This window comes from Protomyctophum parallelum, assembly GCF_964188405.1.
Source record: "Protomyctophum parallelum genome assembly, chromosome: 4".
NCBI lineage: Eukaryota > Metazoa > Chordata > Actinopteri > Myctophiformes > Myctophidae > Protomyctophum > Protomyctophum parallelum.
This window is the reverse complement of record NC_139700.1, coordinates 48,808,182-48,821,782: the sequence shown is the minus strand read 5'-3', so window position 1 is coordinate 48,821,782 and position 13,601 is coordinate 48,808,182. Positions and strand designations below refer to the sequence as shown.

The 13,601-nt window shown below is 42.6% G+C and overlaps 1 protein-coding gene across 1 annotated transcript in view; it reads right to left on the bottom strand.

Annotated features, from left to right (window-relative positions):
- Positions 1-1,356: 1,356 nt before the first annotated feature.
- The window catches only part of dennd11 (DENN domain containing 11), a 55,438-nt gene continuing 43,193 nt past the window's right edge, over positions 1,357-13,601 (bottom strand). The window contains exons 5-10 of the mRNA XM_083762853.1: positions 9,315-9,468; positions 7,296-7,434; positions 4,711-4,842; positions 3,487-3,637; positions 2,175-2,243; positions 1,357-1,718 (exon numbers count right to left, since the gene is read on the bottom strand). Of these exons, the coding sequence (XP_083618979.1) occupies positions 1,523-1,718; positions 2,175-2,243; positions 3,487-3,637; positions 4,711-4,842; positions 7,296-7,434; positions 9,315-9,468 (841 nt within the window). The 3' untranslated portion in view covers positions 1,357-1,522. The remainder of the gene's footprint in view (positions 1,719-2,174; positions 2,244-3,486; positions 3,638-4,710; positions 4,843-7,295; positions 7,435-9,314; positions 9,469-13,601) is intronic.

The following is a 13,601-nucleotide window of genomic DNA, read 5'->3' as shown; positions in this document are numbered from 1 at the left end:
ATATTGCTCCCTTTTTTGAAAGGCAAGTAGAGTGGTGGTCACAAAGTATTGTTAGTTTTTTGCAAATTGACAAAACTATGAAACAAAATAATAAACATCAGCTGAAGACGTGAAAGAGAACAGATAGAACAGGGGTGGGCAACTGGCGGCCCGGGGGCCACATGCGGCCCCCACCTTCACTTAACACGGCCCAGCAGGTTAATATCAGAATACTGATATAGTATTGATTGCAGCTGTTTACAATTCCAAACCCGCTTTAATTACTTCATGAATAAATGACTAGTATTAAAATATTATTGTCTTTTTGTGTCCAATGTAGTTATAGTAACAGTTCATAAAGTCAACGTAACTATAAACTAAATGCATTTGAAATTCATGAAAAAGGTAACTTTTCAGGATTCCAAAAAAAAATAAAAAAAATAGCAAAATAATTATTCAGGTTTTCAATTCAAATATAGCAAAAATAGCTGATCTACAAGCTCAAAACAGCTTGTAGATCGGCTATTTTTTGCTACGACAGTAATATGCACTGTGGCCCCCTCTGGAGTGAGTGTGTAAATATATTGGCCCTCTCCATCGTCAAAGTTGCCCTGCCCTGCTAGAAGGTCTCCCCGTCCACCTGCCATGGACGCTGGGTTCCTACGCGGCCTCCAGAGCGCAACAACGTCCAACGATGGTATTATTACAGCCTTAGAATAGAAACCATTCATTCATTTGAAAGGTTTTCGTCGAGCCATTGAGCTGAACCCGTGTGTCAAGGAACGCAAGTTCAGCTCAATGGCTCGGAGGGGGGGGGGGGGGGGGGGGGGGGGGGGGGGGGGAAGCACCTCCCAATATGTATTATGTGTAGAATAACAAACCGTAAAGCCCGTTCCACTGGGAGATAAGAACCCCGACCTCCCATGATGAACCGATCATACTCCTCCATATTTCCCTACAACGCACTATGCCCCTTTGTTGTACAGCGAACATAGCTGATCTACAAGCTCACAACTCGTCGCGTCCGCCATGCGTTGTGAGCTTGTGTAGCTCACCTATTTTTCACTACTTTCTTTTGAAAATCCTCGACTATGAAAAGTCGATATTATGAGATCCGTGTCGGAAAGAAGAAGATAAGGTGACAACGAGCAGAACAGACGAACGTCAGCCCGTCGGCGAGAGGCTGAACACGTGAACGACGAACAGCTAGCCAGCGTATAGCGACCACAGAGGTCTCACCGGCATGAAGACGAACAGCTAGCCTCTAGCGTAGCGACGACGGAGGTCTCACCGTGAGTCCACCTGCCTGTGGCGCCTCCAGTGCATCCAAGGAAAAGTGTCCTCGTTGTCGAAACACTGGCTTCAAGAGGCCAAACGATACAGAGATAGAAAACGTACAAAAAGGAAGGAAGGAGGAGGGCTTGTCGAGAGAGAGAGAGAGAGAGATAGAGAGAGAGAGAGAGCGTGCTGCTGGCCTCCTGGAAGCAGCGGTGATATCCAGTGGTTACCGACGGTGACGGGGGGAGTGTTTTGTTTTGTTTATTTAGGGGCAGCAGGGGGTCTCCATGACCAGCATGGCGTCGATGCCGTACACGTCCAGCAGGTCGGACAGGAAGGAGCGGTCGGCCTGGGGGTCCAGGCCCATGGCCCGCACGTGGTCCGCCGTCAGGGTGGGGTCCGAGCTCTGGGACACCTCCGACAGGATCTGGAAAATGCGGTTGTTCAGATCCATGAAGAACCTATGTGGAGATTAGGATAAAGATAACGATGTTACTTAATATTTAATAACAAAGCATTTTGCGATTACATTTTTTTTTTTTTTACATTTCCCGTCAGGGAGTCGTGTCACTGCCCCCGCTGCCACCCTTAGATCTCATTATGTTGATCTGACCTCATCAAACCCTGTACACTCAAGACACGCTCCATATATGGCCAGTACATAATTCATTCCATATGTTGATGTGGCAGTCTGCCGTCACACAGGCGGATGGATGCGTGCACGGGCACGCTTATCGCCCTCAGGGCGTCTTGCTGGTATATCAAGGTATACTTGATATATATAATAATAATAATAATAATAATAATAATAATAATTCACATCCCTAACTCGATGTGCTAAACTCCCCATACAATGCCCAGACCAGGTCCTTTAAAATAATAAAAAACCTGTCAAATAAAGGTGTATAAAGACTCACAGGATGAAAAGGTCCTCTTCGTTTGACGTACAGTCTCCATAAACCTCCTGGGAGTACAGTAGCATCTGCCTGAAGAGACAACGATGTCATCATGGATTAAACGTCAGTTATTTTAACCCATTTAGATTCCATTTAGATTCTACAAAATGTATTCTAAAATCATGACAGTTTTCTGAAAAAAAACATGTTTCTATGTCAGTGGTGCTCAAACTATTTCATGTCAAGGACCCCCAAAAATGTGATGTATTTATTTGTCCTCCGACCACAATCTGAAAATATGTTGTTCCAGAAGCAAAGATTTGAGTTAAAAATGTTCGCTCTGAAAGAATATATTCCAAAATTTGCGTCACATTTTTCACGATTTTTCTTTCAAAAATAGCAGATTCAAATAGCTAAAGTATAACATAATGCTTTTAAAAAACACCAAAAGGGGTTCCCGCCCGGAACAGAAACAATGTCTCAGTGCTCCGTGTTGTGATCTTAACCCATTTTGGGGCGGGAACCCATTTTGGTGTTAGCATTACGTTATGCTTTAGCTATTGAAAAATAGCAGATCTACAAGCTCATAGCGCGCCACCGAGTGGCGCGCTACGAGCTTGTAGGTCTGCTATTTTTGAAAATCGAAGAGCGACTGACATAGAAGATTTTTTTTAGAATCTGATCTCAGGTCAGAATGAAAACTGTCAGGATGTAGAAGACATTTTCAGAATCTGATCTCAGGTCAGAATGGGTTAAAGTATATATGAATAGAGACGGCACCCGGAGGAAACACTGAGGCGAAATGGACATAGTGGCAGTATTTGGTATTGCAGTGCTGGGCCAGAGCTGGTTCGTTGACTATCATTGCGCAACGTTCATGATGACACGTGAACGCCGTTTCATACGTGAACGCGTGCAATGATAGTCAGCGGCATAGCGCGTTCATGTGTTGCGCTTTTGAGCAACTTAAAGGAGAATTCCATGCTAGAATGCTTTCTTATCTTTCTTACCTTTCTTTGTTGATATTATTTACATTATGAAGAGAGGATATATACAAAGAAATTATAATTTTGAGCGATGGAAATAAGCGAATTAGCACAACACCCCATGGCCCCATCCAATTCAATGCAATTCATGTAGGGCTTATGGTAGGGGAAATAGCCAATAAGGAGCTTTTGCACAAAATAACACCTGGACCTCTTTGGTGGGGACGTAACGACTACAAAGAAAGGTAAGAAAGCCTTTTAGTATGGAATTCTCCTTTAATGCAAGTGGATGGGAGGAGAAATCCGGTGCCGTCTCTATTAATATATATACTCTAAGGTTGTGATACCTCTGTTCACTCAGCTTCCTGTATTTCTCCCGGTCCGCGGCGTTGAGGCGGAGCAGCGACTGCAAACTGTTCCTGTGCGTTTTCACGTTCTGGTTATCCACGTAGACGTCGTACAGGTCCTTCTTCTCCTCAAAGATCTTCTCCGTTGTGCCTTCAGTTCAAACACACGACACAGACCGTCCGTATCAGATCTGAGCAAACATCACCACACGTCATACCAGTGTTGTTTTTGTCGACTAAAAACTAAGACGAAACATATCCGTCGAATACCTTTTTTCACTGACAAAAACGAAATGGAAACGAAATGAAAACTAAGAGGTATCGCAATAAATACCACAACATTTTTATGTAAAATTGTATGTAAAAATGTTATATCATTTAAAATCATGTTTTGGGGGCCCACTTGCAGGTTGAGAATCACCGGTTTATGACTCCACAATTGAGATATTGATAACCTATTAAAACTGGGAAAGCAGATATATTATACACAAGCTCACAACACTGTGTCACTTCATGCCACGCTGCAAGCGTGTACATCTTTTCTTAGGATTTAGAGGGCATCCATTCATACAATCAGTCGGGCTCTAATGCTTTATAAATCATCTCGTCTATATTGCTTCAGGAAGGAGATATGGTGTTCCAGCATACAATAAGGTCAGTCTAAAGAGGTCCTTTTTGTCCACCAGTCGACCTTGAGGCTTAATCAATCAGGAGTTGTAGTAGCCACGGGGTAATCTAAGTGGTGGATATTGCTCTTGTCTTCATGTCTTCTATGTTTCGGCCCCCAAACTCTGGAATGAACTCCCTAACCATCTCAGAGCTGCTCCCTCTCTCTCTCCTCTCCTTCAAAAACGCACTCAAAACCCACCTCTTCAGGATAGCTTTCCCCAGCTGAGGCCTCGTTTATCCTTTTATCTTTTTAACCCTGTACTGTTGTTGTATCTGTTATGTTTTGCTTTGTTTTTTTTCTTATTAAAATCTGTTCCTAGTGTTCCTATGTAAAGCGCTTTGGGTATTTAGAAAAGCGCTATATAAATTTGAGCTATTATTATTTATTATTTATGTATGTAAATTGTCTTGTTCTTTGTGTTATGTCAAATGTGTGTATATGTGTTCTGCATACTTGGCTGCTGGGTCGCAAGACACATTTCAGTGTGAACTGACAATAAAGTACTATATCATGTCATATCATATCATATCATATCGTCTTCAGACGTCACTCACAGGCCACGTACGACAGCTCTGTTGCCAGGGTGGTGATGTCGGCGATGTTGATGTAGAAGAAAGGACGGAACTCGGGCACGGATGCTCCCATTCCAGGGAGAGAGACGTTGGCCAGGCAGCAGCAGCAGTACACTGAGGGAGGAGGAGAGAACATCACATCACATCACACCACATCACATCACATCACATCACATCACATCACATCACATCACATCACATCACACAGCCGGAGATTAACCCATTCTGACCTGAGATCAGATTCTAAAAAATGTCTTCTACATCCTGACAGTTTTCATTCTGACCTGAGATCAGATTCTAAAAATGTCTTCTATGTCAGTCGCTCTTCGATTTTTCAAAAATAGCAGACCTACAAGCTCATAGCGCGCCACTCGGTGGCGCGCTATGAGCTTGTAGATCTGCTATTTTTCAATAGCTAAAGCATAACATGATGCTGACACCAAAAGAGGTTCCCGCGCAAAATGGGTTAAAACAGGGTGCATTTTGCATCCCAAAACACAGTTTATAGTTAAGGGATGCAATAAAACAACGACCTCTGGCCTGGGCCGTGGCTCAGCGGTCCAGGCACCTTGGCCGGTAGTCCGAGTCTGGCAGTGTGCCGCGGGTTCGACTCCCGATCCCGACGGCCTTTACTGCATTGTCTCCCCCCCCCCCCCATCTCTCTCCCCATTCCCTGTCATGTCCCTCCATAAAATAAAAGGCAAAAGTCACAAAAAAACATAAAAAAACAACAACATTTTACTTAAGTACAGTATTTGACTAAATGTACTTAGTTACTTTCCACCACTGGGTTAACAGCAGGAGGATGAGTTAACAAAAGGTCAACAAAGAGAGAAGTATCTGACCAAGCTGTCCGTCTGATGACTAAAAAGATTACCAAAGAAAGGAGAGAGAAGTTTGACTAAGAGGAAGTGGTCGATGTTATCCTCAACTTCATATTGACATCTGTTGTCCAGATCATTATCTCACAGCAGGGCTGAATCATTCAGGCCGCGGTAGTCAAGTCATACACCCAGCCAGGCCACGCTATCCATTATACCCACACGCGTACCCATACCGCTGAAATTTCATATTCTACTAAAACTAGACTGACACTAAACATTCCAGGTGACTAAAATGTGACTAAAACTAAATGAAAACTATTCAAGAGACTATGACTAAAACTAAAAGTTGGTGACAAAAACAACACGGCAAGAGGGGGGACATGAGTGAAAGATAGAGAGCCACCAAAATGTGGAACGCCCTACCAACAGTCATTAAGACATGTGAATCCCTTGACTCCTTCAAAACCGCTCTCAAAGGACACCTACGGACGGCTGCAATTTGAAACTGGCCCCCGTAAAATCTATACCCCCCCCCCCCCCCTTTTCCCCTCCCTGTATATGTTTATTTTCCCTTTTTGCTTCCTATATGATGAATTCCTGTTCTATTTGTACGTCTCTAAATGTTTTGATGAATTGAACAAAGTGGACCCTGTTGTAAACAAGTGTAATGCTTAATTGGGTCATCCACTCACAGTTAACAGTCTTTGTATTGAGTTTGTGCTTGACATGTACTGTAATTCTGCAAACTGTTAATACATATTTCAATCAATCAATCAAAAAGCATAATTGCTGCTTTCAGGAAATGGAAAAAAGAGAACCTGTGCTCCAATGTCAGCGTTGTTTTGGGCAGCAAGTTTAGATTTTAGTTTCAACCATAGTCTCTTGAATAGTTTTAAGGATTTTATTCGACTAAATCAATAGTTTATTTAGTCGACAAAAATGTGTTTTGGCGGGTCTTAATGCCGTCGCAATGACTGATTGGGTATTTAATAACACCCACAGACTTACCCACTTTTGCTTTAATTTGTTTTAGTCACAAATAGCATAGTAGGGAAATCATTAAAAAAAAACTGAACATAAATGAACCAAAGCTAAAATCCAATCAGGACTACTAGGCTATTCAGTATAACTTTTCAGTATAACTATTCAGTATAACTAGGTGGTGACTATGACTAGGTCGAAAAACCAGATACTGTATGTGATACGTTTGTTTGTGTGTGTGTGTGTGTGTGTGTGTGTGTGTGTGTGTGTGTGTGTGTGTGTGTGTGTGTGTGTCTGTGCGTGTGACGTGTGTGTGTGTGTGTGCGTTAGGGCATTAACGACTTGAGATTTTTCCAAGTCGACTTGTCAGACAGCAAAGTCGAAGTTGAGTCGATAAATCGTTTTATCCAACAACTCGATAACGTTCTCATTTTAGTTTGTTACTTATTTTCTGAGCCATGCAAATAAACAACAACCAGCACTGACCGGAGACGGAGAGGTTCATGTGCCCCGCGCGTAAAGCTAAACCAGAAACAGGCCAGTCATTGCGTCAGCGTCAGCACGGATGTAGCCTCGGAAACCCAGACGTTTTCTTTCTTTTTTTTTTTGTTCAACTTTCGACTTCTCCTAATCTGAATTGACTTGTGTTAATGAAATCGATAAATCGATAAATCGATTCGATAGTGAATGCCCTAGCGTGCGTGCGATGTGTGTGTGTGCGTGCGTGCGTACTGTACGTGTGTGCGTTTCTAAGCCACTCACCCCTGTAGCAGACAACGCCGACGGGGGGAGGAGAGAAGATCAGGATACGCTTCCTGAGCAGAGCAAACTTCCACAGCACCATAATCTGCTCCCCGAAGAACCTGATGAACTGGGCCATGCAGCCGGCTGGGTGGGTGATCTGCCAACAGATAAGATACATTAAATATTAGAACCTGATGAACTGGGCCATGCAGCCGGCCGGGTGGGTGATCTGTACAACAGATAAGATACATTAAATATTAGAACCTGATGAACTGGGCCATGCAGCCGGCCGGGTGGGTGATCTGTACAACAGATAAGATACAGTACATATTAGAACCAGGGTGAACTGGGTCATTCATTCATACATTGGGAGGTGAAGCGGCGAACAGTCAACGCCAGCGTCCTCACTTCCCACATTCACACACCGACGGTGGCGAGCTCACACCGACCGCCTCATTGGAGGCAATCTAGCGTTCAGTGTCTTCTTGCCCAAGGACACTTTGACATGTGGACAAGAGGAGGAGCTGGGATTCGAACCGCCGACCCAGGGATCATCGGACGACTTGCTCTACCTCCTGAGCCACAGCTGCCCCGCACAACACATACAGTACATAGAAGAACCAGGATGAACTGGGCCATGCAGTCAGCAGGGTGGGTGATCTGCACAACTGATGCATTATTTAAACCATTTTGACATGAAAATGTCTTCTAAATTCTGACAGTTTTCTGGAAAAACCCTCATGTTTCTATGTCAGTGGTTCTCAAACATTTTCATGTCCAGGACCTCCAAATATTATATGTGCAATTGGCCGCCGACCCCCCATCTGAAAATATGTTGTTCCAGGAACCCCCCACCCCAGAAGCAAAGATTTGAGTTAAAATCACACCCGTGTGAACTGAGTGGTGCAATCCCCCCCCCCCTCTCTCTCTCATATTAGCAGGCAACAGTGCAGCACTATTTCTCTCTGTTTCTGGCACAACAGCGCCACTTTTGGTACTCATTGGTACTGGTGCTCATAGTCACACACAAACAAACAAACAAACAAACATGAACACATGAACACACGGTCGACACGGACATTGCTGTTCCTTGGAGTGGTTGCACCACTCAAAAAGGTTTGCTCTGAAAGAATATATATTCAAACATTTGTGCGATTTTTGGAAAAATAGCAGACCTACGAGCTACGAGGACATCTTTACCTTCATCTCTGGGTCCATGCAGCGCTACGAGCTACGAGGACATCTTTACCTTCATCTCTGGGTGCATGCAGCGCTACGAGGACATCTTTACCTTCATCTCTGGGTGCATGCAGCGCTACGAGGACATCTTTACCTTCATCTCTGGGTGCATGCAGCGCAACGAGCTACGAGGACATCTTTACCTTCATCTCTGGGTGCATGCAGCGCTACGAGCTACGAGGACATCTTTACCTTCATCTCTGGGTCCATGCAGCGCTACGAGCTACGAGGACATCTTTACCTTCATCTCTGGGTGCATGCAGCGCTACGAGGACATCTTTACCTTCATCTCTGGGTGCATGCAGCGCTACGAGGACATCTTTACCTTCATCTCTGGGTGCATGCAGCGCTACGAGCTACGAGGACATCTTTACCTTCATCTCTGGGTGCATGCAGCGCTACGAGGACATCTTTACCTTCATCTCTGGGTGCATGCAGCGCTACGAGGACATCTTTACCTTCATCTCTGGGTGCATGCAGCGCTACGAGGACATCTTTACCTTCATCTCTGGGTGCATGCAGCGCTACGAGCTACGAGGACATCTTTACCTTCATCTCTGGGTGCATGCAGCGCTACGAGCTACGAGGACATCTTTACCTTCATCTCTGGGTGCATGCAGCGCTACGAGCTACGAGGACATCTTTACCTTCATCTCTGGGTGCATGCAGCGCGCTACGAGCTATGAGGACATCTTTACCTTCATCTCTGGGTGCATGCAGCGCTACGAGCTACGAGGACATCTTTACCTTCATCTCTGGGTGCATGCAGCGCGCTACGAGCTATGAGGACATCTTTACCTTCATCTCTGGGTGCATGCATCGGTTGATGGTGGTGACGCTCCAGGTGGGGCAGACCGTGACCAGGCCGTTTCCTGCTGGAGGAAGGACAGCCTTCTTGTCCTCGTAGAAGGCCTCCAGGGCAGTGTACTGTCCAGGGCATTTCAGCTGGTGTCTGTAGAATACAATACATGAGATTAATGTCCAGGGAATTTCAGCTGGTGTCTGTAGAATACAATACATGAGATTAATGTCCAGGGAATTTCAGCTGGTGTCTGTAGAATACAATACATGAGATTAATGTCTGGGGCATTTCAGCTGGTGTCTGTAGAATACAATACATGAGATTAATGTCTGGGGCATTTCAGCTGGTGTCTGTAGAATACAATACATGAGATTAATGTCCGGGGCATTTCAGCTGGTGTCTGTAGAATACAATACATGAGATTAATGTCCGGGGCATTTCAGCTGGTGTCTGTAGAATACAATACATGAGATTAATGTCCGGGGAATTTCAGCTGGTGTCTGTATAATACAATACATGAGATTAATGTCCAGGGAATTTCAGCTGGTGTCTGTAGAATACAATATATGAGATTAATGTCCAGGGCATTTCAGCTGGTGTCTGTAGAATACAATACATGAGATTAATGTCTGGGGCATTTCAGCTGGTGTCTGTAGAATACAATACATGAGATTAATGTCCATGGGGCTTTTCAGCTGGTGTCTGTAGAATACAATACATGAGATTAATGTCCATGGGGCATTTCAGCTGGTGTCTGTAGAATACAATACATGAGATTAATGTCCGGGGCATTTCAGCTGGTGTCTGTAGAATACAATTACAATTTACAATTTACAATTTAGGCATTTAGCAGACGCTCTTAATCCAGAGCGACTTACATTAAGCAAGAACAAAAAAGCATGGGAATACATCACATAAAAAGCATTTATCATGAAACATGCGTAAACTAAGAACGTAACAGTGGAATATCTATATAATGAAACTACTATACATAAAAACTATACATATATACTATACTATGCTATACATATGTACTATGACATGCTATGACTACATGCAATGCAATTATAGTGCTGTCTACATAACATGCTATAAGTCTGTATCAAATGCTATCTAAGTCTACAGAAATGCTACAATACATGAGATTAATGTCGGGGTAGCTCAGTCGGAAGCACACACTAGTGGACTGGAACCGACCACAGGGTTCTGGGTTCGATCCCAGTGTTGTTTTTGGCAGCAAAGTTCTATTTTAGTTTTAGTCATAGTCTCTTGAAACGTTTTAATTTGGCTGTTTGTAGATCGGCTATTTTCAGCATACAAACTGGATCTCTTGTCCACTAGTCCCTTCCTAACATTTTAGTCTAGTTTTTTTATTTGTTGACGAAAGTGTCAATACATTTAGTCTTAGTTTTAGTCACCATAGCTTAGTTTTCATTTAGTTTTCGTCAGTGAAAAAAGGTAGTGGACGAAAAGTTTGTGTCTTATTCGACGAAAACAACATCTTATTGACCTCTAGCTTCCCTTAGTATACCCTAGTCATTGTGCTTGGTATGTATGTCAGCTCATAACCACAGAACTATGGAGCAATTAGCATGAAGCAATTACTGTGTGTGTGTGTGTGTGTGTGTGTGTGTGTACCCATACAGCATGCTACTGAGGGACTGAGGTAACCTTATAATTACTAGTTGAATCAACACACAAATAAATGCACATGCGCACACATGCATTCATTCACACATTGTTTGATTAAAACGTCTTATTGATTATCATCATTTCATGTTCATTGTTTATAACATTGTAACTTGGTGTTGTGAGGGTTGAGGGTTGTGTAACTTTCGAGAGATCATGCAGCTACAGATAAACTGTGGTTACCTCTAGCTTCCTACTCATTGTGTGTGTGTGTGTGTGTGTGTGTGTGTGTGTGTGTGTGTGTGTGTGTGTGTGTGTGTGTGTGTTTGAGGAAATAGGTTTTGTACCTCCTTAACGTGGAAGCATTGTGCCAAACCAGACACAGGTCATATTTTGCTAAGCCAGTATAATTATGGTTATATAGTTCATGTAATGTTTTTTTATATGACTAATCAATACAGGTGCAGCATAATACAACCTAGTTACTATTTGTACTAGTCAATAGTTTATTTTAGAGACTCATCATACTTGACATGATGGACGACACAGCAGGAAGACAGGCTCAGGGTGAGTTTGATCAAGTTGTGAATCCTTGTCAAGGTCCTTTTCTCTGTTTAACGTGTAAAAATTTTAGCAACTCCTACTGTCCTTAACCAATTCTGACCTGAGATCAGATTCACACGAGGTTTCCACTGGACACACAACCCATTCTGACCTGAGATCAGATTCTAAAAATGTCAGTCGTTCTTCGATTTTTCAAAAATAGCAGACCTACAAGCTCGTAGCGCGCCACTCGGTGGCGCGCTATGAGCTTGTAGATCTGCTATTTTTCAATAGCTAAAGCATAACATGATGCTAACACCAAAATGGGTTCCCGTTCAGAATGGGTTAATTCAAGAAAAGATTCTTCAGATTTCATTCAGAATTTCTTGTACCACAAAACATTACAATTAAGTGCATAGGCTCACTATAATCCCTTTGATGTTTTAGAGAGATATTTTTCAGTTCTAGCAGGGCTTTCAGACTCTCTCTATAGTCTTGTTTCTCTCTTTCAGTCACTGTAAACCTGGTTTCTGTTTCAGGACAGCGCTCTAAAACAGAGAGAAGGCCTCTCATAATGGTTGCTGGGTGTCTGGTGATACTGTGTCTTATACTGCTGGGAGTGATCATAGGCCTGGGCGTGAGCTGTGAGTATTGTGGACTTTGTTGCCTGACATTTCGTAGCTGTGACAACTAAGTTTGTATTAAAGGAGAATTCCATACTAGAAGGCTTTCTTAACTTTATTTGTAGTTGTTACGTCCCCACCAAAGAGGTCCAGGTGTTATTTTGTGCAAAAGTGCATTATTGGCTATTTCCCCTAATATAAGCCCTCAATGGGTGTTTTGTGCTAATTCACTTATTTCCATCGAAATAAGTAGTAAGTGTGTCGCTTAGGATACTATTTACATTATGAGGAGAGGATATATACAAAAAAAAATTGAGCGATGGAAATAAGCGAATTAGCGCAACACCCCATAGCCCCATTCAATTCAATGCAATTCATTGAGGGCTTATGGCAGGGGAAATAGCCAATAAGGAGCTTTTGCACAAAATGACACCTGGACCTCTTTGGTGAGGACGTAACAACTACAAATAAAGGTAGGAAAGCCTTCTAGTATGGAATTCTCCTTTAAGGCTACCATAGCATTAACCCAAAACTTGTGAATTGTCTTTTTTCATCAAATTCTCATTGATTCATTGTGTGTGTTTTATCACATGCACTGCAGTGGTGTTGACAAGTGACAATGCACATAAATAAAGGATGAAATAACATCATTGAGTTTTCTTCTCAAATCAAATTTTCCACACAGATGCTTATTGACCTCATCATGAACAGTAACAACTGTCATTGGTGGGCTGTGGACAGTTCAGAAACCTGCCCACCAATGACATGATCAATAGGGGCGGCTGCTTAAAAATCACATTCATAATCTAAATAAAGTAACTAGTAGTATAACTAATAAAGCTGTCAAATAAATGTAGTGGAGTAAAAACTACAATATTTGCCACTGAGATGTAGTGGAGTAGGAAATAGGAACTATATGCTTATCACGACATTGAAATACTTACTGTAACTGAAGTAAAAAATGCCAGAAAGGGTTACTACTATTATTATTACAACTATGTGTTAGAATTGTTATCAGTCAGTCTTGTTTTTAGCAGCATAGTCTTTGGACTGAAACTTCATTTAGTTTTAGTCACATTTGAGTCACCTGGAATGTCTTAGTGTTAGTCTAGTTTTAGTCGACTAAATGTCATAAGATTTTAGTCGACTAAATCTACAGTTGATTTAGTCAACTAAAATGTATTTTGGCGGGTCTCGATGCCGTCGTAATGAGTGTTTTTACACTTGCTGAAAATAGCCGATCTACAAGCTCACAACGCGTCGCGTTGCGACACGTTGTGAGCTTGTAGATCGGCTATTTTCAGCATGCAACCAAGTGTAAAATGACTTGTACTGGATCTCTTGTCGTCTAGTCCCTTCCTAACATTTTAGTCCAGTTTTTATTTGTTGACGAAATTGTCAGTATATTTAGTCTTAGTTTTAGTCATCGTAGCTTAGTTTCCATTTGTTTTAGTCAGTCAAAATAGGTAGTCGACGAAACATTTTCGT